The 24,808-nt window shown below is 34.9% G+C and overlaps 1 protein-coding gene across 12 annotated transcripts in view; it reads left to right on the plus strand.

The window, feature by feature from the left end:
• The window catches only part of dip2ca (disco-interacting protein 2 homolog Ca), a 537,137-nt gene that overhangs the window by 371,967 nt on the left and 140,362 nt on the right, over positions 1 to 24,808 (plus strand). For 11 of the 12 annotated variants that reach the window (XM_039753594.1, XM_039753583.1, XM_039753587.1 and 8 more), the window contains one exon: positions 6,718 to 6,837. The exons of the other annotated variant lie outside the window; for it this stretch is intronic. In XM_039753594.1, coding sequence (XP_039609528.1) covers positions 6,718 to 6,837 — 120 coding nt within the window. The remainder of the gene's footprint in view (positions 1 to 6,717; positions 6,838 to 24,808) is intronic. 12 annotated transcript variants of the gene reach the window in all.

Consider the following 24,808-nt stretch of genomic DNA (forward strand, 5'->3'; position numbering starts at 1 on the left):
TATTCTTAGATGTTAATATATGATAAATTATAAAACTTTGTATCACATTAGTGCAAATCATACATTTTATAGTTTTATTATGTTGTCTTGGAAAATGTTTTGTTGTCCTTCTAATCTGATCAACAATATTTTTGATTCAGTTTGCCTTTAAGAGCATGGCCTCCTATTTACTGAACGGAACCCTAAGTCAATCCGTGATCCTACAATGGGCAACAGTTGAGTTGAGAAAAAAACAATATCTTTGGGTACAAATTTTGTTCTGCACATTTCATAACAAGCACAATCATAAACAGCTTTCCTGAACAATTAAAAATATAAGATTAGAATGTGCTACATACACAAACTATAGGGTGGTCCAGATCTAATTATGCAATTTTCATTATGCTATAATTTATTAAGTTTATTACATAGAAAATCACCCGAAAAATCCAGGACCATCGAGAAGTGTGTGAATTGACGACATGAAGAATCGTCTTTGCACTGAACTGGAATCATCCCCGCATAAATCAAAGTCATCCAGACGATCAGGATCTGCATAATTAGATCTGGACCACCCTGTATATAACAATGATAAAGTGAGAGCTGAAGTGACAGATTTTCAAAGTGTCAGAGAAGAAAAGAAAAAAGGTCTTATCCCTCCATTCCTTCTTGCAACATTCTGAACTATCTGCTCTGATGTGTTTTATTTGGTTGTCTATTAATTTGTTTTTCTATTGGTCATTCTTTTTTACTTAAAAAAAATCTTAAATTGCCATTTTGTTGAGGTTATTTCCTTGTTTCTTTTTCTTCTATTCATTATATTTCTTACTTCTTGTTACAATGTCAGTGGATTTTGCTTGCTCCATTATTTTTGTATATTACTGCTATATCAAGCTAATAGTTGTTGACAGTTCTGAATTTGGAAATAAGCTTGAATAGGAAAGATTAGATTTTATAATAAAATATTAGAGCAGGCAGGGGCAAGTTTCCTCTTGAGGCGATTTACCTTTTACAGCTAGTTCTTCTTATTTGTATTTGCCAAGCAGAAAGTATCATTTTTGTGTTGTCATTTTGTGTATTATTTCTGAGATTGGCAATTTGTCTGTCTCTCTGTGAAAGTTTCCTAGAGGAATCTGCAAGAATCCTTCTAGATGTTTACTGTTATTTTTACATTTTAATAACAAATGAAACCGTTTTTATTATATTCTCATTCACTCAGTGCTAGTTTTTAAACTTTTTAGAATTAGCAGAGAGATTGAACAGTGAGTTGTCTGATGCAAAATAGGTAAGCAATTATAAATAAATTGACAGGTCGATCACTCACAGTAAAGACTTTAGCAGAATTGTAATGTTTTAAAGCTCATATTAGAATAGTTCAGATGTTTATGCATGCATATATAGTATTTAATTGTGTCAAATTGGGAGAATAAAACATTTTAAGCTTTATCTTATTGTGCTGCACTCATGTTGTAGCATTCTATTCTAGAAAATACTAATAATTTTTTCTTTATCTGGTGGCTCTATTTATGGCATATTGCATTAAACAGTTAATTGAAATTACTGTCCAATTTCTTTTGTTTCTAGTTTGAGCCCTTGATCAGCCAGTTTTTCACCTTCAAATTCACTACACTACTCACCCTTCAGATACATCTGTCATTATTAGTGAGAAGAAAGGCATTTTAAAAACATGAAAAAAAATGTATGCATTTACATTCATCCTTTTTATAGAGAAAATCAAGTATCAGTCATTGAGTATGTATTTTTCTCCCTAGCATCATCACTGGTTCTCTCTCCTGCCTGTCAGAAAGGCAAAGGATTCTCAGTGGCAAATATTTTTCAATGTGCTGTTAATTGCTAATGATGGACAGAAATTTCAAAAATAGGCTCAGAGCATTGTAAAAAGTTCAAAGTTAAAATCCAACTTAAAATTTCAGCAATTACAAAATGCACACAGATAAAACTACGGGTTAGTTTAAACATACTATCAACAAAGACACTACATTCTGATTAAAACAAAAAAGATCTAACCAATATATTTCCATTGATGTTATTTCAGAGGTATGTCGAGGTGACATTAGAGAAGAGTAAAGCAAACACTGCCGTGGGCAGTATCCCAGGAGAAGATAAACCACTGGGGAGTGCATAGACAGTTGTAACAAAAACTCGAAGTCGTCACTGTGTAGATGCTTTAGTCCTACAGCGTTGTTGAAAATGTCAAAATTCTAAAATGTTTTATTTGTTGTGTTTAATATTATTTACTCCATCTGTTCCCACCGTATTATTTTAATTAAATATTCATGTTTAACACATAACTTTGATTATCTATGTTAGTCAGTCATTTTCTAACCCACTTACTCCTGAGCAGGATCACAGGGGATGTTAGAGCCTATCCCAGCTAGCACAGGGCACAAGACAGGAACACCTATCCACCCACCTCAGCTACACACTAGGTCTAATTCAGTATCGCCAGTCCGCCTAACCTGCGTTTCTTTGGACTGTGGGAGGAAACCAGAGTGCCCAGAGGAAACCCCCCAGAGAAGCAGTACCTCCATGCAGGGAAGACCCAGGGTATGAACCCAGGTCTCCACTGTGCTTCCCAGATTATCTGTTTGTGAGAGAATTGTACTGTATAAGAAACAACAAAAAGACAGTGTTTTATTTGGGATAGGTGTTTAACAAATTTTCTGTTTTTGAAATGTATTCAAGCAATTTGGATTTAGAATGGAAATTTAGGCTCAAGTACAGAACGTTATGGTTTACTTTGTGTATTTTTACATATGCTTTAATAATATGTAATTTTATTTTTTTTTGTGCTCTACTCCTATCCATAACCCCACTCTCAAATGAGTGTATGTATTGGAGCCAAACAACCTAAAGTGAACTAATGTTACAAGTAGTTTGGCTGGGCTGGTATAATAATGTAGACCAGGAATCTCACACCCATTCAGGCCATACTATAGATATACCAAAAAAAACCCTAGCCTAGAAAATCATTAGGTGGCACAATAGTTCTCTGGTCTTTGCAGCCTTGTCAGTTATACTGTCAGTGACAAGTCCATTAAGAATCTTCCTCTCTGCTGACATGAGCTTAAAGGCCACAAGGTGCTCCTCAGTAACAGATGTCCTCAGTCTGTGCCTCACAAGCTTCAGTGTGGAGAAGCTTCACTCACATACCCCATGTATCCAAAGCTAATGACATGGCAGGTGTTAGTCAGTAGGTTGTAGTGAGACAGGAGCACATGGCAGCATATGTCATAGTTTTTGCAAGCTGAACAATTCCTGCTCATCACATCTCGAGTCTCCTTCAAATCCTGAGGATTATCATCTGTTCCTGAGAGCTCCTTCACTTCCCTCACACAATGCAAGATTTTTCAATCTCACAAATGACTAGGCGTGATAAATCTCATGTTGTCAAATGGATAGCCCTGTTTGAGCTACAGTGTTAAAAATGTATAGTATTAAACATAATGATATTAATAAATGTATTTATCTAGTGAATTTCATGTGCAAGCACAAAGTTCTTTATAGACTACAAATGATTATAATGTAGTAAAGTCAGTCATCCACCCAATCCCATTCAAGCCACCACCCTTGCATGACATGAATAAAACATTAGAGCACAAATTTTAAAAGAATTAACACAAATAGATAAAGTGCAAAAAGGTGCAACACTGTACCCATTCTCTAATAAGAAAAAAAGTGATGTGTTGTAAAAGCTGTTTAACATTGTTAGGTGTAGGTCCTCTTCAAAAAATGATTTTTGGGGAGGCAGTGAAAAGCTGCAGTAAGTCTGCCATTCAAGATGGCGACCGTGTTTGAGCTAGTCCTACTACTGCTTATGAAAATCATTTATCTTCATGTACACAAGTTTCTGAGTGACTGTCTTGTAAATATTCAATGACATCCAGAACACTTTGTGCCAAAAACAGGTTTATTTGTTTAGTAATATTCATTGTAAAACCAGTTTTGCTTGCTATATAGTGAAATTTTGGTCAGGCTATACATGAATATAATTAGGAAACGTCAGCTGCAGCTTGGTGTCATTACAGGCCTAATCAGTTCAAAGACAGGACAAGAATCTGGATTTCTCCCAAGGCTCCGATGGCCAGTCTGACCCTGACATATAGTCTAGTATAGTATATGCATCACTCCTGTAACATAACAATATCACCACAGTTAATACATTTCATTATGCCTTGTTATAGCCATTTACAGTTTGATTTAGAGTACTTCAAACTTTTCAACAAGGTAAATTAATATTTGACTGGATTTAAATCAGAAGTATAGTCTTGGCTGGTTTAAAAGTTTCTGCCTTTTGTGCTCCTGGAATCATTTTCAGAAGGGATTTTCTTGTTTGCAGGCGATACTGAAGAAGTCTGCTGTGTGCTCTATACTCACGTCATCAGTGAAGATAATAAGTTAGTTTCCAAGTTGGCTATTCACACCCAAGTCATAACACTGCCTATCCTTGAATTACCTGTAGATATATGCACATTAACCATGCCATCACTTTGATTGATGTCTGCCCATAGATCTTTGTAATAGTGCTTGTAATTTGTGCTATCTTGCCCATTTACTGTATTTTTGATGCTAATAAGTGCTTTACATGTTGTAATATGAACTTTTAAATTTTGCTGGTAAACTCGTTTGTAGTGTCCTTACCCTAGCACAATGGAGGTTGTAATTGTTTGGTTGTTTTAGAATTTTTATTCATGTATCAGATAACTTTTATGCAACCATTGGCAGTTGTTTTCCCTAGCCAACCTGGTCACTAACATTTTTAAATGCACTAGTGTTTTTTTTTCTCACTACAACCTTCTAGTTTATTCATTTTTGAATGTTTTGTTTAATGCAACCGTTATGAATGAATATTTTCCTTTTTTAGCATCCGATTTGTATTTCTCTCTTTTTTTTATCCTAAGTTTATCTGCTGTAAAAGCAGAATACAGTACTGAATATTCACAACATCAATTTATCAGTAAACATCTGTCCAATGTATAACTTGTTTGGCAGCCATTAATACATACTATGTGGACTGTATGCTTGTTCAAGAAAATAAAAAACAGACCAAGAATAATAAATAATAAAAAATGAAATGTACACAGTAATAAGTTGCACAGCTTTGTTATTCAGGCATTTGTATTTTAAAAGCATTGTGAGTTTACAGTCAGATCCATAGACATTTGGACAGTGATAAAAATGTCATAATTCTGGCTCTGTATGCCGCCACAATGAATTTGAAATAAAGCAATCATTATGTGATTGAAGTTTAGACTTTGTTTTAATTTAAGGGGTTTACTAAAAATATTGTATGAGCCGTTTAGGAATGACAGCCATTTTTATACATGGTTCCCCTTTTTCAGGGGCTCAAAAGTAAATGAATATTTGACTGAGAAGGTGTTCCGTAGCCAGGGGAAAGCAGTTCCCTCATTATTTCATTAACTATTAAGCAGGTAAAAGGACTGGAATTGATTCCAAGTGTGGAATTTGCATTTAGGTGCTGTCACTGTGAACTCTCAAATCAGTCCTAAGAGCTGTCCATGCAAGTAAAAACAGTCAATTAGGCTGAGAAAACAAAACAAACTCTTTAGAAAGATAGCAGAAAGGCCAGGAGTGGTCAGATAAACCATTTGTAACATTCTTAAAAAGAAGGAACACACTGGTGAGCCCAGTAACTCCAGAAGACCTGGACGATCAGGGAAAACAACGCTGTTGGATGATTGCAAAATTTCTGTCCTTGGTGAAGAAAAACCCCTTCACAACTTTTAGCTGAACCAAGAACACTCTCTGGAGGTAGACCTATCATTGCCAAAGTCTACAATCAAGAGAAGACTTCATGAAAGTAAAGACAGAGAGAGGGTTTACCACAAAGTGCCAACATAGGTCTGCAAACCCTTTCATGATTTTAATATGCAGGGTAGCATGGAACTGACTTTTTTTGTTGTGCTTCAGTTAATTCTTTATTCCATTTAAACCCTAATGGGTTGTCAGTTCCTAGTAGATCATGCTCACAAACACTCCCACCCTAACATAGTTGCTCTTTGGATGAGACAGAAAATCTTGAAGTTGTGTTTTTTATTGCATGGTCATTAGCAAAAAACTCAGACGTGTAAATTCCATACAGTGATTGGCTTAGGTGTGTATTGAACCTAGGTCCTTAAAACTGCGAGGCCACACCACTAACCATTGAACCACCCAGTTTATTGAAAAAACCGCAGTCAAAACTACTTACTGTAAATAATGTGCAGTATCATTTTCTGTTCATAGGATCCTCTTTAATTCTGTCCTTTTCTTTCTTGTAGTCCGCTTTGGTAATACTCTGCACATTGTTTTTTTTCCCCCTATTTTATATTTTTTATATTGTGAGAATTTTTTTTTTAATTGACAAACTTTTATAATTGACTTTTTTTTGTAATTGCAAACAGTACACAAACAATAAAGTGTGAATGCATGTTTAATATGTTCAATTCTATTCTGAGGCATTATCTAGTCAATTACTTTTAACATTTGGAAAATACATTGTACATGGTTAAAGACTGGGATTAAATAGGACGCTTAAATGGCCATTAACAGGCTTTATTAATATTATTACTTTTAAATTGTTTTACTGAAATAGTTTAATATCAGGTAAACCAAAACTAGCTTAATAACCCTACAATGAGAGCTTTGCATTTGACTTCAAGAAGTGCAGGCCTCATTTGCAGTGCATTCATTTATATATTGATCCCTGTCGTGCAGGTGTGCCAGTCAGCAGCAGAGTTTCTGCTAAGATCCAGCAGTTGGTGAATACCCTGAAAAGGCCCAAACGACCACCTTTAAGAGAATTCTTTGTTGACGATTTTGAGGAGCTGCTAGAAGGTACCTTATTATTTTGCTTTTTGTTTTCTTTTTCCCCCCCCACCTCCCTCCACATTCCTCACTTTCAGCTCCGTAATTTGGCATGCCCAGTTCGTATTTATTAGCTGCCTGCTTATGATTCCATGCTGGCAGATGGACTCATTATTTAGTGGCAACCTTTGTCATTGCCATAAATTAATGTTTTTTTTCTGTCGTTCAGATCTTTGACATTTCTGCAAAATAACTTCACGTCAGTGGTCGGTGACATTTCTATTGTCCTGTCAGCCTTCCATGCTGATATTCACCTCTTTCTTCATTCAGCTAATTTAGAGTGTGCACAAGTAATCCACAGCTTCCAGCCAGCAAGAGTCAATCCCCAGCAGTGTGCCTCACTAATCTTCTGCATGCACACTTGAATTCAGTTTCTCACTTGGAAATTCTTTAAGGTTAATGTATGTGTGTAGTTGTGTGTGCTTGCTTGTGCTTTCTTTTGGTTTCAGTGCACTCTAGATGATCATAAACATTTTCTAGTAACCAGGATCACTTCCACTGTGAGAAAATAATCTTCATAGTTTTTTTTTTTTCATATTATTGCAGGTTCCTGTATTTTAAGACATAATTGTGTTGTGCTTGTTCCATTTTTATTGCCAAGCTTACTCAAATCAAGGTGTGGTACAATAAACCTAACTGGCTTATTTATCTTTAAGTATCGCTCATTTTATTATTCAAAAGTTTTTCTGTACTATCACAATCTGCAAGTGCCTTCATTGTATTTACATTTCAGAGTCGCTCTGTGATTGTAAATTAGAATTAATTTTTTTGTCTTAATTTGATTCCTTAGATCATTATCTGAATCATCAAGCGCAAGATCGATTACGAATTACATTTTTAAAAGTTCAGTCTCTTGTCCATCCAGTATGTTTTATTTTTAAGCCCTCTAGGTCTAAACTATTGAGTTATTCGGGATTTTGTTAACTGCCTCCACATTCTTTTGATAGCTGGCACTTTACCTACAGTAGAAAATAACACTACACATTGGAACTAACAATATTTTTTTCTGCTTTGGGATACAAAGATAGAAAGCCTGGTTTTTGGAAATAAGTACTGTGCTGCCTAAAGTTTTCCTCATCCACAAATGTCTTTGCATATTCCTAAAGAAAAGGAGGATTGCACATTTAGCAGATAGCTCCCATTAATGAGGATTACCCCTAGACGTAGATTTAAACAGTCTTGATTCAAGCAAAATTAGGGGACTAAAATTAATAGATAGTCAGTTGGATAGGGTTCATTATCTGTAGAGACAAAGTTGTAATAGCTGTCTAAAAACTGGGGGAGGGGGGAACAAACTGGTGGTCTGATTTATTTATTTATTTATTTTTGTCAAAATCAAAAGAACTTTCTTTAAAATTACCACACTGAACAAAGTTCTTCTGCCTGCACATTTGATTTTATTCTGTGAAAATGATCATAACCAATGCAGAATTACTAGGCCAGCTAAGATGCTGGAACATGATGAATTCAGGTGTTAATATTGAAAATATACTTTGTCACCTGTTGTCACATAGGTGGAATATCACACAAGCTTTTGTGTTTTCCTTTCTATGCATTAGCTGCTAATGAAAAGATACAGTATGGCAGACATATGCATTCATATGAAATTATCTCTCTTAATAAGTTTCATGTAATGAATGTAGATAGATATAAGGAATTGTGGTATATTTTCATTTGTACATTTCAATACTGTACCACTTAAAGAGAAAGTGACAAGTTCACTTGTGCTTTTCTTCCCTCTTCAGCTAATATAAAGAAAGCTTAAAATTATTTTTTGATTTTTAATTGTTTTATTAATAATCATTAGCTGCCATATGGCATGTGTTTAATAGAAGACAATCCACTAAAAGAGTGACCCCTAGATCTAAGGTAGATCTAGGAGATGCTTCATGCATGTGAAAGTCATATATCTAGTCATTTCTGTAGTTGTACTAAAAGCAGTTTTATGACCTTGTAGATTTGTGATTCTTTGTTTCTTACTGCGAAATATGCTAATTGTTTTCATAAACACACAGTTATCACACATTTCTTGATAAATCCATTACAGCGTTTGCATACTCCTCTAGATCAGATGTTGAGTCTCTAAACATGTCCCAGTTTACACAGTCAATCAGTCTTGCAGCTTTTACTCTGTTTCTTTAGTCCAGCACTAAACTAATTTTCTTGTAATCAAGTTTTAGTTTGCAGACTGGCAGCTTGAGCACTGACAGGAAGTAAGCATCTTTTCTGGAGGTGTAGCAATGATCCAGTGTATAAGCACTCCATGCTGTTGAATTTAGGCTAGAAATTCCTTAAAGTTTCTTTATTGAAATCTCTCTCAACAATAAATAATCAGTCAAGATGTAACATTTGTATTCTGTGGTGACATTGTACAGATAAGTCAGCAAATTTTCCCTTGAGATTTGTGGAGGAACAGAAACAACCAAAAAAACACTAGAGAACTGTCTTGGAAGATAAAACAGATAACAGTTCATCAATAAGTAGTCCAGATCATCACTCTGTTGGGTTCCAATGGATCCCTTCAGAATTTCTCTATATTTGCCTGAACCACCTTTTACAGCCCATTTGGTTCATGAAAGCTGTGCTATGAAATCCTGTTGAAAATGTTTTGTCATTTGACATCTTCTATTGGCTTATTACTGTACCTAAGTAACTCCAGTTGGAACACCCTACTGATCTGTAAGTAGGAATACTTAAATAGTTATAATATGTGAACATAATGAAAGTGTGTGTGTGTGAAAGAGAGAGTAGGCTTTGCAATAGACTGTTCATGGCTGTTTCCTGCCTTGCAGCCAGTGTTGCTAGAATAGGCTTCAGTCCCCGTCAGTGTCACTTGGATTATCTTTGTTTGAGAATGAGATGTGACATATGCGATGTAAATAGTTTTAGCAGTTAAAGCAATCATTATATACCTATCTTTGGAAAATATATTTTTTTTCTGTACAGCTAGCAAATCTTCATTTAAAAATGGCAGATAACTAGAAAAAAATCTCAGAGTCAGTAAATAAATGAAATTCATTACTTTTATAGTAATTTTCTTCTGAGTTATATTTTATCCTCTCATTCTTAGGTGTTCATTTATAAATCTTTATAATATAAAAACTGTATTGTAATCTATTTTAGACATATTTAATAGACAATCCTTCACTGTACTCTAAGAATGCTGGAGGCTCTAGTTTTACTGTACCTGAGCTCAAATGACTTCTGCATACATGCCAAGAAATCTCTTTAATCTTTGTTTTACACTAGCACAAGGATTGACAGGAATACAGTAATATAATTTGTTCTCCTTAAGGAACATCATCAGTTTATTGACTTAGTATCTAGATATTAAATTTCATGTTTCTCAGGCATGTCAAGCATGAAGTACCTGCTGTACTAGTCCATGATGATGGCATATTATACATTAGTTATGTGAGATGTAAAGAACAATGTTTACAACATCTTTGAGAGATGTTATCTCAGTCAAACTTACCATGTTATGTGCCATATAATTGTCTCTTTCTATACCCATGTAACTTGAATGAACATATGAAAACATCTATGGTAAACAACTAGAATAAATTATATTCCAGCCTCTGAACACAGTCCTGCTCATTTGTGGTAACTCTGCTATGCTCCAGAGCCAATCTATTCAATTATTGGGTCATCCTTTTAGTTGAGTTTCTCTTGGGTCATTATTACTATTTAAGCTTTGTGCCACTCACAAGAATTTTTTGTACATACATTTTATAAACTTGTCACTAAGACTTCTGTTTTGATATGAAGAGAAAAGTTGTTCTTGGTAGATGTTTTATAAAAGTAGGCAACAGCATACCATTTGCACATGTTGCACCTGTTAAACATTTTGACATGATAAAAGTGGAGATCTTGGTGAAAATACTTATATTCGAAGAAAACAATGTGTAGCTTTGTGAAATTGAGCACTGATTTAACTGTCTATGAGGTATTTGGAGGTGCAGTCTTCTGAGTAGGTGGTGCATTGATACGGTATATCTATCTGAATGCTGATAGATATGGATATTTTGTACAAAAAAGCTGATATTGTGCTAAACAAAACCAACTTAAACAACCAGGATGAGTTTTTAAAAGAACACAGTGAAAAATAATGCTGTCTACATACAGTCTTATTATCTGAATAATGAAATGATCAAAAACCAGTCCGTATCCATAACATCTGACAGCTTGGTTCAAGGCTTTCTAATCAGCAGCAGTCAAGCAGCTTGGGAAATTTCATGAGGGGAAAAATGGTATCGAGAATAAAACAGGAACTGGACTTAGTTCAGCCTGAGTCCCAATGTTGATGCAAAGTGTCAAAATAAAAATAACAAAATGTGGACTCAAAGATGGAAAATAAGATAACTTTTGCTTTTAGATACTTGTACTAATTCTGTTTTATTAAGATTAGATAGCTTATCTTAATTTCTCTATATTTTATTTTATGTATTTTTGCTATTAATATTGTCATTGTGAAAATGCATAAAATGTAAAGTTATTTTACCATATTTCATATTACTTGACATAGAGACAGTATTGCCTTAATTTTATTAATGTTCTTTTAAATGTGTGGGTGTATATTTAACTTTTTGTATGGTTCTGTATTTTTTAATTATTCAGTGCCTACTTTTTTTTTAATTATGTGTTTTAAAATGAATTTACATGGGAAGTCTTCCCAAGCCTTCCAAACTACAAATCTCCGCCATTTTGTATAATTTGAAATGTACTGTAAATGTTATTGTACTTTGGGAAAAAAAATTATATTTTTAGTAAAGTGTACATTTAATTACACCAGCAGATGTAGTAATTACAGTATTTTAGTAACAACTGCCCTCCTTGCATTTTCATGCACTACACTCTAGGTTTTATAGATAACTAGCTAGTAGTGAAACAGGACAAACTTTAAGAAAAATTAAAAAATGTTAAGAATTTTGTATTGTATTTGTATTGCGAATAATTTATATTGATAGGTTTCCTATATGAGGACCTCTTGATATACAGTATTTTTGGTTTTGTTATCAGGGGTGAGGACATACAGGTTTCTTGGTGAACTAACCCAGGAGAAAGCAACTTAAAGCTGACCATGAGAGAAGCATGGGGAGCTAAGATCAACCACTGCAAACTTGAGTGTCTGTCCCTGGGCCTTGTTAATTGATATTGCAAAGCAAAGCTTCACCGGGAACTGTAATCTCTAGAATTGAGAGGGCATTTCTGTCATCATTAGAGGAATGCGAGGGATTAAAACCCTCTCACCAATGCTACATCCAGTGATGATTATCGCCTCTATGATTTTGTTCTCAAACTGACAGACCTAGAGTTGCGTACCATTGCAAAGTTTTGTTGGACTCGTTTCTCAAAAGGATAATCTGTGCCCCTAATTTCAATGCTAAATTGTGGGGCGGCATGCCAGGAGGATTAATGGAATTTAAAAATTCTGTAGGATAATGAACTGAATCGTTGTGTTCAAAAACGGTATATACTGAAGTGTATGTCCGAGACAGCGTGTCATTTAATTTGAGCACCGTTTGATTAATTTTATGCCTCCCCTTCCCCTCAGCCCACAGCCTCTCTTTGCTTCGCGCTTATAAATCGTTACCACAAGCGAACTTTGATATTTAGCATGATGGGAGAAGTCGCAAAATCAACTTGAATGTTCAAACAAATTATAGAAAAAAACCCAATCTAAATCCGTTAAGTAGTTCTGTCGTGAAAAGTGGAAAGACATACAGACCCGACTCAAACGCAGGCTGGTGTGTAAGTGAGGATGGCCCCTTCCGGCTCCCTACTCCTTCTCCTCCTCCCCTCAGCCCACAGCCTCTCTGTTTTGCGAAGTCACAAAATCAAACAGAATGTTCAAGCAAGTTATAGAGAAAAAACCAATCTAAATCTGTTAAGTACTTCTCTTGTGAAAAGAGGACATATATACAGACAGACACATTGGATTTTATATAGAGAGAGAGATGGTGCAATAAACAAAACATATTCAGTGAACAATAGTTCAGTAATTAGGAACAACAAGACAGAGAATGGCCAGACTCGGGCTAATAGAAAGGGTCCAAATACTCAAATGACAACTCTTTAGAATAGTAATGTGCCAGTATGACCTTTTTGAACAAACAATTAATTAGACCTTGCAGTGGATGAGTTATAGCAGCAGAAGACCACACTAAGCTCCACAACTGTCAGTCTAGAACAAAAAAATGAGACTGGTCATGGTGGTATGATTATGTGGGAATGTACACTACTGGTCAAAGGTTTTAGAACACCTCAGTGTTTCTTCAGATTTAATCCATCGAAATGCAACAAATGACCTAAAATGGTGAAAAGGTAAGCAGTAAACTACCAGAGAATTTAAAGTTTAGGTTAGCAAAAACTGAAAAGGGAAATTTCAGAATATTATGAATGGGCATTCTTCAGGGAACAACAAATAAGTTATAACCCTTGGATGTTCTTCAGCAATTAAAGTAAATAAAGCCTTGCGAGTTGAAGCAAACAATTTGCGCATGTCCCATCCTCTTTTGATTACTTAAATAACCTGTCTGTCTTACATCCGAGTTGAAACAGACTGTATTACTACATCCTCTGAAGTACTATTTGGGCAATGGCTTAGAACAAATAAACAATGGCACATGAAAAAATAAGTCAAGGACACATTAAGTGTGCAAAATTTTATTCAAATTTTTGATTAATCAAAGTAGCCACTAAGCGAGAATCATCTGGATTCCAGAGCATACTGAAACACTGTTGTATCATAAACATCTTATAATGGTCACATTCTATCTTTTTTCAAATTGATATCTGCAGCAGGAAAATGTGCCATGTCATATGCAAGCTGCATCTCAAGATTCTTCTACAAACATGGTAGTGATTTACGTTTACTTCAATGACCTGCACAATCTTCACATCTCAGTTCTGTCAAGCACATTTGGAATGAGGAGGAATGGAAAGTAAACCATAAGAATGTGTGATCAAAGTATCTGTCCAAACTGCATGATGTCATCAAGATTATTATTCTTATTTATATTATTATTATTATTATTTGTTTCAAGATAGCTGTGCCTAATATTGTGGACACTGACTGTATTTATTATTATTACCTATTTTTTAAGAGAACTTCTAATGGACTGGAAGCAAGCCATTACTTTGCCATAAATTGAAAATAAATGAGCTGACCCTGAAATTTGCACACTCTTTTTATGAAAGTTTGATTATTTGATTCAATTTTTTAAAAACACATCGATAAACAGCTCCACATTAAAGCAGTACAGGAAAGATACTTTTTTGGTGGTAATGGGGTTTTATGAGGCAGCAACAAATTTCAGCAGGAAAATATCAGTCTTAGATTCAATTTTTTATTTCTTCAGAAAACAGGATTATGTTGTGTTGATCCTTTTCTGAATTAGGTGATGTGAGAGGTGGATTCTTCCAGGAATCAGTGCCAGAATATGGCTCATTTTTTATTTATTTAAGATAATTTAACATAAGTTATTATGACTGGACCATTTGGTTAGAACAGTATATGATTAAACCATAAAAACATATAAACGTAAAATTTAACATATTATAATAACTTTTTCTTTGCTTTTCCCTTTGACGGTCACTGGAGCAATACAGTGAAAAACTTTCTATAGTCCTTCCTTGGGAATATGCAGATACTCCTATGACAATCAAGAGGTACAACCTCTCTAAGTTTTTTTTGAGTCTTCCCTTCTGGCTTCTCCCAGTGGCCTTGCACACTTTCTGTAGTGGGTGAAGCCTCCTGCATCAGAAAATCCTGGGAAGCTCTAATAAACTTCTTTCAGTACTACAGAAAAAGGAAAAATTACATTTGAATGGAAAATGGAATTTGAATCAAAATAAAGGAAACATAAAATAAAAAGCTATGGTAGAATTGTGTAAACGTTTGAAGGGAATAATTAAGACTAATAATGATACCACATATTTCTTTTTGTTTTACAGTAAGATGTGTACAAACTTGAAACAAGTCACTTAGTAGTGTAGTTGAGTGAAGCACCATTGTAACTCAATATCTCACCATACATTGGCTGAAAGGAAATTGTTAAAACTTTTCATATACAGTCCCATCCGTAATGTCCATAATGAAATACAATTGAATAATCAGAAACCCCTGTGATTCCAATTGTCCAAAATATTATGGTGCACTGAAATGGAAGGATTTTGTATAAAAAGTGTAATTTCTACATGGTGTGACTGAAGTGTATGCCAATACCCTTAAATTAAAATCTGCAATGTGCAATTTAATCACATCTGAATTGTTTGATTTGTCATTTTAACTTTGGAGAAGAAGGGTAAATCAAGGAAAAATGTGTCTTTATATGTGCTTACTCATTTAATCTTTAAAATAAATGAAAATATATTAAAATATATTCCTTGTATAACTATGTTGAGTCATTTGTAGAGACCCTCTTAACGTACAGTCTCAATTAAAGAGGCCAGGGATGTTTTATAGCATCAAGCTTATAATTTCAAGTGCATAATACAGCAAGTGTATTGTAGCTTCATTTACATACCAATATTGACTATACAGTTATTATAGCATACTAGCAGAATACCCGCGCTTCGCAGCGGAGAAGTAGTGTGTTAAAGAAGTTATGAAAAAGAAAAGGAAACATTTTAAAAATAACGTAAGATGATTGCTAATGTAATTGTTTTGTCATATCTATCTATATATATCCATATATATCTATCTATATATCTATCTATATATATATATATATATATATATATATATATATATATATATATATATATATATATATATATATATATATATATATATATCTCAAAATACCCGCAGCGGAGAAGTAAAAAGAAAAGGAAACATTTTAATAATAACGTAACATGTTTGACAATGTAATTGTTTTGTCATTGTCATGAGTGTTGCTGGCATATATATTTATACTAGCAGAATACCCGCGCTTCGCAGCCGAGAAGTAGTGTGTTAAAGAAGTTATGAAAAAGAAAAGCAAACATTTTAAAAATAATGTAAGATGATTGTTAATGTAATTGTTTTGTCATTGATATGAGTGTTGTTGTCATATCTATCTATTTATATTATATATATATATATATATAGCAAAATACCTGCGATTGGCAGCGGAGAAGTAAAAAGAAAAGGAAACATTTTAATAATAACGTAACATGATTCTGCGTTAACCTAATATTGTTTTGTCATTGTCATGAGTGTTGCTGGCATATATATATATATATATATATATATATATATATATACACACACACAGACACATATATAAACATATATATACATATAAACATATATATAAATATATATATATATATATATATATATATATATACATCTATACACATATATATACAGTTATATATATATACATATACACACATACATATATATACATATACATATATACACATACTGTATATATATACACACACACACACAGATATATACACATACTGTATATACAACATATACATATCTACATATATACTGTATATACACATATATACAAATCTACATATATATATCTACATATATATATATTAGGGGTGCGACTCAATTAAAAAAATTAATCCAATTAATTAGAGGCTGTGTAAGAATTAATCTTGATTAATCGTATGTAATCACACGTAAATTTGCCCCAAATCGCAAATGTTTTTTTTAATTTAAAAGGGTTTTAGTGGGCTTACAGAATCAAATAATAGACATGGACATGAATATTGTAAACTGAAGCTGTTTTAATTTCTGAAAAAGCTTTTAAACTGCATTTGAATTCAAAACAGAAACAAAAATATCATCCCTGGTTAAAATTGGGCAGACTTAAAAATAAAGTGGTAGTTTAAGCACTTTAAGTACATTTTCAGAATAGTATTGTCTTTAAATAATAATAACCAAAATTTCAACATAAAGTGCAGTTTTCTTCTTAAAAAAATAAGTCAGAAACATAAAAGGTAATTTGACCATCTTACTCTTTAAACTCTGAGTAACATTAGCCAAAATTATTTTGTACATTAGGCTAAAACAGTGTGATCATTGCACATTTTGTAATTAGATGTAATTAGAATTACTAACGGTCACGGAAGTCCAATGATCCCAGTAAGAGCCACAAAGTCCGCTTTCTGTAATGCATCTAATTTTGCTTGCTTTTCAGTGTGCACAAAACCAGGCTTTTATCAAGGCTTCTGGTAGTCGAAATGATCAGTCGAGGAACGCGCTTTATTCCGACTCTAACATTTTTGTAGCTGTGATGTGTGCATCAGTGTAATGGATGTACCAGGAAATCATGCATTGACAAAAGTTCCCGCTTTGCTTGGAATTGAAAGTGTGATTAAATGCGTATTTTTTAACGCTTATGGAGTACATGCATCAAAGCTTCTCAGCTGTGCTTGTGCTAAGAAAGGGAAACATTTTAAAATAACGTAACATGATTCTGCGTAACCAATATTTTTTCATACGCCCCAAACCAAGGAGATGCAAAGGTAAAATGAATCGGTAGCGCGACATACTCAGTGCATCCCTCTTGGGAATCAACCTCAATGTCGGCGTTAGAGGCTTAAGACTTACGATTATTTCCACAGCGTGTGGCTTGTCTATGCGAGAGTATGTACTGTAGATCGGGGTATCCCGCGTATAGCAGTGGAGAAGTAGAAGTTATGAAAAAGAAAAGGGAACATTTTAAAAATAACGTAACATGATTGTCAATATACAGTAATTGTTTTGTGAGTGTTATTGAATGTTGCTGTCATCAAGGATTTGATTATCATTATTTGTTTCAATCAGGGTCGTATTTGTACGATGTGTTGTGTTCAAGTTACATTCCGTGTTTGTCAATCGTTGTAAAGATAAGAGGTTTCATTCATCGATTAGTTTCTTACTGCATCAATAAACAGCTTGTCTTCCTCTTTATCTGAGATGTGACAAACTGCATGCACGGGTTGTTTTTTTACACTGTCTTCCTTTAGCAGGACATTCACTTTTTCCACCGTGTGCTTTGTTTCCGCAGTAGCTGCACTTATGAATATGATTGTATGTATCAGACGCTTCATATTTTTTTGCTGCCTTCTCAATTGTGTAATTCAGTTTTTGTTCAGCACTCTTTGGAACTGTTGCTTTTTGTCTGTGCACTGCGTCAGTTCACGGAGCCACTTGGTGTTCTTGCATCGAAGGTTCCCAGCTGTACTGGTGCCATCTCGTGTAATGTCAGCTAAGACCCGGCACTTAAAAGTTTCTCTCGGAGTTTCAATGAGTTTGTGCCAAACACCACCCTGACCATCTCATCTTCCTCTGCATAAGCACAGTCCTTCACCCGTGAATATTTACCGGCAGTGTTTGTATTGGATTGCCGCTGATGGACGGCCTTATATGGGCAGGCACTAAATTACAAACGCTAGTGGCAGCCTGTCTATGAACTTAATTTAATATAAAGTTACGGTTCACGCCGTGCTTTGTTTCCGTACTTATGAATATGCTTGTATGCATCATTTGCTTCATAATGTTTTTCTGCCTTCTCAATTGTGAAATGGCGTTTTGTGCTCATCGCTGTTTGGAGTTCTTCCTTGTTCTCTACGTACTTACGTAGGAGGCGTGATGATGTCACACGAAACTCCCCCACGCCATCTCCAACTCAACTCCATTACATTATATGGAGAAAAATAGCTTCCAGTTATGACCCTTACGCGTAGAATTTCGAAATGAAACCTGCCAAACTTTTGTAAGTAAGCTGTAAGGAATAAGCCTGCCAAATTTCAGCCTTCTACCTACACGGGAACTTGGAGAATTAGTGATGAGTGAGTGAGTGAGTGAGGGCTTTGCCTTTTATTAGTATAGATAATGTACCCAGAAGAATTCCCCAGACCCTTAGTTGAATTGAGTGGAATTGAGAATGCTGTGTTGGGTTACATGTAAAAAATATTTTTATGTAAATACAAATAACTTTTTATAGTTTTAAAGTTAAGATTTATATTTTGCCTAAGAAATGGAGATCCTTAAGTAAACTGGATATAAATAAAAAACATGTTCTGTGAGTTTCTAAGAATCACTGGCTCCCTTCAACATCAAATGGAATTGAAGAGGGATATGGAAAATGGGTAAACTAGTAAAAATTGAATTGCAGATAAGCTGCCAAGTGGTGATAACTGCAAAGTTTGCAATTTGATTCTCTTAGTGGTCATTTGAAGACTCATTGCCTTCCAATAAGTATTTAGCTTACAACTTTGATGTTGTGATATCTTTGATATCATAATTATGATGGGAAAGAAATTGCTCAGGGGGATGGCTCCTCAACCATTTCATGTCCTTATATTAAGAGGCACAGCATCTCTGAGTCAGTAAGCAGCAGCTTATCCAGTTGCTCTAGAGCAAAAGACCATTTGTTCTCGTGTTTGCATGTGTTGGAGCCCTCTGTTGTTTAACCAGCTGCACTAATAGGGAATTCTGTTGTGGTACAGTGGTAGAAAAAAGCCGCTCTGTAATTCAGAGGTTTCAAGTTTTAGGGCTGACTGTAATGCTTCAGACAAGGGAACTGCCTTCTTTCTGGTGGTTGTCACCCTGAGTGAATTTAAGAGAAGAGATAACACTTTAGTGTTTTCACCAATTTTGTTAATATTAGTACCTGTGTTTGAGAGGATTTTGTATGATGACCTACTGTGTAAGTTTAAGTTATGAGTTTTCTTCACGCAATCTCAAAAACTTGGAAGAACATTTTATTCTTTTCACTGTTGTATATACATTATTTCCTATAAGTGAAACAGACATCCTGTGCCGGGCTTGTTTGTTCCTAAAACCCAATGCAAAATCAATAGGCTCTAGTTCCTAAAAGTTTCATTAGGAGGAATCAGAAATTGAATGTGTTGTACTGGTGATCAAAATAAACAATTAACTATTCATAGTAGAGTTACGCAGTATACCAGTACAGAAAGAAAAAAAAAAAAAAAAAGTACGGTACCAGCATTTTGGGAATTTGGGTAAAAGGAAGTAAACAGTAGTTTTTTTTATTATTTTATTTTATTTATTTTTTATTAATTTTATTACAATCCATACAAAGCAATCAAGTTTTTACAAAGAGAAAAATTAGTTAAGAACAGATCGATCCCCACCCTGAGAGAGAGAGCAAGCCAAACGTAAAATTTAAGGCTTGTAAACATACCTAAATTAATAAATTCTCTGTGCTTTATGAACTTATTTTAAAATATTACTTATTAGATCCTGCCATGTTTTGAAAAAAGTCTGTACAGATCCTCTAACTGAATATTTGATTTTTCCAATTTCAAATAATATAACACATCGTTTCCCACTGACTTAAAGAGGAGAGTTTGGGTTCTTCCAGTTTATCAGAATAAGTCTGCGTGGCAACAGTGTAGTGAATGCAATCACAATTTGTTTGTCTTTCTCCACTTTAAGCCCTCTGGAAGAACCCCAAACACAGCTGTTAATGGGTTAGGAGGGATTGTGAGTCCAAGGCTGTCTGAAGGTAATTAAAAATTTTGTCCAGAATAATGTTAATTTGGTGCAGGCCCAGAACATGTGACCTAGTGAGGCTGGGACTTGGTTGCAACGTCAGGTTGGATCATGCCCTGGAAACATTTTGTAGAGTTTTAGTCGAGACAGATGTGCTCGATATATAATTTTGAGTTGTATAATTGTATGCTTTGCGCATATGGAGCTCGAGTGAATTCTCTGCATTGCTACTTTCCACTCCTTTTCTGATATATTAATTGAGAGATCTTTTCCCAGTGTCCTCTTGGATCTTTGAAAGGAGGGATTGTAAAATGATTTTATATATTGTAGAGATGGAGTCTAAGTCCTTGAGATTGAGCAATATTTTTTCCAGCATGGATGAGGGTGCAAGATGAGGAAAATCTGGAAGGTTCTGTTTAACAAAGTTCCTGATTTGAAGATAGTGAAAGAAATGTGTAGCTGGAATGTTAAATTTGGAATGTAATTGTTCATAGGATGCAAAGACGTTGTCTATATAAAGATCTCTAAGCAAGTTAATTCCAAATTTTTCCAGATATTAAAACTGCATATGTTTGTGAAGGTTGAAAGAGGTGGTTCTCTTGCAGGGTGCCACAGATAGAAGCTTCTCCGTCTTAAAATGCTTTCTACATTGGTTCCAGATTCTAAGTGAGTGGAGCACAATTGGGTTATTAGTGTATTGCCGATAACGTGTGTTTATTGGAGCACAGAGCAAGGAATACAAAGAAGTACTGCAGGATTTTGCTTCTATTGGTCCAAGCCTGTGTATGTTCTTCTATTTGTGTCCAGGTTCTTATCGACTGTATATTTGCTGCCCAGTAATAAAACTGGAAGTTAGGTAGAGCCATGCCGCCTTCTGCCTTTTGTCTTTGTAGGGTCGCTCTTTTGATGCGTGGATGTTTTGAATTCCAAATAAATGAGGTTATTGTTGAATCTAATTGCTTAAAAATGATTTATTAATGTATATTGGGATGTTTTGAAATAAAAAAAGGAGCTTAGGAAGAATATTCATCTTAACAGTGTTAATTCTTCCAGCTAGTGTGAGATGAAGGGTTGACCATCTATGCAAGTCTTGTTTAATTTTTTCCATGCAGACGGATAAATTTTGTTGATATAGAGCTTTATGTTTACTTGTGATGTTTACCCCTAGGTATTTAAACTGTTCTGCAATGATAAAAGGTAGGGTATCTAATCTAATATTATATGCTTGAGAATTCACTGGAAAGAGTACACTTTTATTCAGATTAATTCTGAGACCAGAGATCTTTTGAAATTCTGTGAGTGCTGCTAAGACTGCAGGCACAGAATTTTCTGGGTCCGATATATACAGTACCATGTCATCTGCATATAATGAGATTTTCTGTTCCAGTCCTTCTCTGCTAATCCCCTTTATCTGATCAGTATTTCGACAATGTATTGCCAGTGGTTCAATGGCAATGCAAACAGCAGCGGTGACAAGGGCATCCTTGTCTAGTGCCACGTTCTAGTTTAAAGTAGTCTGAGCAAATGTTGTTGATGCAAACTGAAGCTTCTGGGTTAGTATACAGTAATTTAATCCATGCACAAATGTTGGGCCAAACCCAAACTCCAATGTAGTAAAAGGTATTTCCATTCAATCATGTCGAATGCTTTTTCTGCATCCAATGATAATAATATTTCTGGGGTGTTTGATTTAGTTGGTGAGTATATTACATTAAACAGGCGTCGAAGATTTGAAGATAAGTGCGGCCCCTAATAAATCCAGTTTGGTCTTGTGATATTACGAGGGAGCACTTTCTCCATCCTTCTAGCTATGATTTTAGAGAGTATTTTAACGTCGTTATTCAGAAGTGAAATTGGTCTGTATGATGCACATTGTAATAAGTCCTTATTTTGTTTTGGAAAGACAGTGATTAGTGCTTGGCGAAAGGTTTGTGGAAGAGATTGGTTATCTCTGGCTTCTGTAAATGTTGCTAATAGGAGGGAGCTAGCTGAGCGGAGAATTTCTTGTAAAATTCTGCAGGGTAGCCATCAGGGCCTGCTGCTTTCCACCTTGGAGTGACTTTATAGCATCTAGTAATTCTGATAATGCCAGAGGTTTATCAAGTTCCTCCACACTAAAGCGTCTATTTGTGGTATCTGTAATGTATCCAGAAATGCATTAGATTGTGTATTGTCTTCTTTAAACTCAGTAGTATATAGGGATTTATAGTAGTCTCTGAAAGTGTGCATTATATTTTTGTGTTCGATGATTTTATCTCCGTTCGTGTTAGTGATTACCGAGATTGCGTTGCCACTTCTTGCTTGTGAATTTGTTGAGCTAAAAGCTTATTAGCTTTCTCCATGTTCATAATAATGATGTCTGGATTTGTAAATTAGTTGTTCAGTTTCTTTAGTTGTCAAGAGGTTTAATTCTGAATGTAGAGCCTGCCTCCTCCTATGTAGAGTCTCGCTTGGTAGTCTGGCATGTTCTTCATCTATTTTAGTAATTTCGCTTTTTATCTCTGCTCCTTTCTTGGCTTGGATTTATTTCTGTGGGAAAGATATGAGATAATCTGTCCTCTTAAGAAGGCCTTAAGAGTTTCCCAGAGTATTCCTGCAGAGATCTGGGATGTATTTGTCTCTAGAAAGAATTTGATTTGTTTGGATATAAATTCAGTACAATTCTCGTCAGCTAATAGAAGCGGTTGAGCGCCATCTGCGAGGTGAGTGTATGGGGCTTAGTAATTTCAGCTCCAAGATCATAGGTGCATGGTCCGAAATAACAATAGCATCGTATTTGCAAGATTTAATCTTAGGCAAGAAGTTATTGTCTATAAAGAAGTAATCAATCCTTGAGTAGCAATGATGTACTGGTGAGTAGAAAGAATATGTTCTTGAATTTGGGTTTAAAAACCTCCAGGGATCTGATAAGTTGTGATCAGTTATAAACTTTGTAATTATTTTTGCAGTGTTAGATGCCGTTCCCCCTGTGGAGGAAGTCCTATCTAAAAGTGGATTTAGAACACAATTAAAGTCCCCAGCCATTATAACTTTATGAGTGTTCAGATTGGGAATGGATGCAAATAAATTTTGTATAAATTCCTTATCATCAACATTAGGTGCATAAACATTTATCAAAATCATTTTACAGTTAGATAAGTCTCCCATGACCATTACATATCTCCCTTCAGGATCCAATACTACATCTGATGCTACAAATGGTACTGTTCTATGTATGAGAATTCCCACACCTCTAGTTTTCTTTGTAAAACTAGAATGGAACATTTGGCCAGTCCAGTCTTTTTGCAGCCGGAACTGATCCTTGCTTAGTAAGTGGGTTTCCTGTAAAAATACTATTTTAGCATTTAGACCTGTTAGGTGAGAGAGTACTTTCTTTCTCTTTAACTTGTGATTCAGGCCTTTAACATTCCAGCTTACGAAGTTAACTGTCCCATCATGGAGACACTGATTCTGAGTTTTTGATGTCATTTTATAGTCTTATTATAATTATAAAGATTGAGAGGATAGATTAGGTATAGATCAGGCCTGCTCTCTTTCTCACCCTCCCTTTTTGCCTCCCCAAGTGAGGCTAAAACCCACTTCACACAGTCCCAGTCCTCTGACATACCCAGAGACAGAGTACGTCCAAAGCAAAACAAGCTCCAATGCAGCGGTGCTTTAGGGTTAAAAGATAGAGATATCTCCAAAAAAAAAAGGGTGTTTTGCACTTCAAATATATATATATATATATAGTCTTCAGCAATTTTAGTGCATTAAGATGATACACCCAGATAATAAACCCGGGGGATGGTGTTAAAAATGTGTCCAGAACAAGTCTTAATACAGTAATAGCAATAACAGTAAACCAAGGGTATGATATCGAACAGTCTCGTTTAGGGTAGAGATGAAATAATTAGAAAAGAAAAAGAGGAAAAAAAGGAGGAAAAAGAATAATTAAGCACAATAAAACATAAACAGATAGCGCCCTAGTAATACTAAGTAATAATGAGAATATATTAGAATATATGCTGATAAAAACCCGTATTTTAAAACGAATAGATCAGACAAAAGAGTATTAATCTTTTCTTTATCATTAACCACCATGACTCACTATTATGTATCAGAATAGTCCCAGGATCAACTTTCTTAACTCCTTTTCTGCTTCTTCCTTGCTAGCAAAGACATAGAATTGACCCTGCCATTCCACTTTCAGTTTTGCCGGATAAAGGAGGCTGTATTTGACATTGGCTTGCCGTAGCCGCTGTTTAATATTATAGAAGGCTGCGCGTTTAGTAGCTGTTGCTGGAGAGAAGTCAGGAAGATAATGAATGTGGTTATTTTCATATATAATATCTTCCTTGTTTCTGAGGAGTGCCATCACCTCTAGCTTAAATGATAATCGTTCAAAACAAACTTTAAACGATCTTGGTCAGAGTCTGACGGTGTTTGATCCGCATATGCGGTAAGCCGCTGCTATCTCAGATTTTGCTTTAAAGTCGTCCCCGA

This window comes from Polypterus senegalus, chromosome 5 (genome assembly GCF_016835505.1).
Source record: "Polypterus senegalus isolate Bchr_013 chromosome 5, ASM1683550v1, whole genome shotgun sequence".
NCBI lineage: Eukaryota > Metazoa > Chordata > Cladistia > Polypteriformes > Polypteridae > Polypterus > Polypterus senegalus.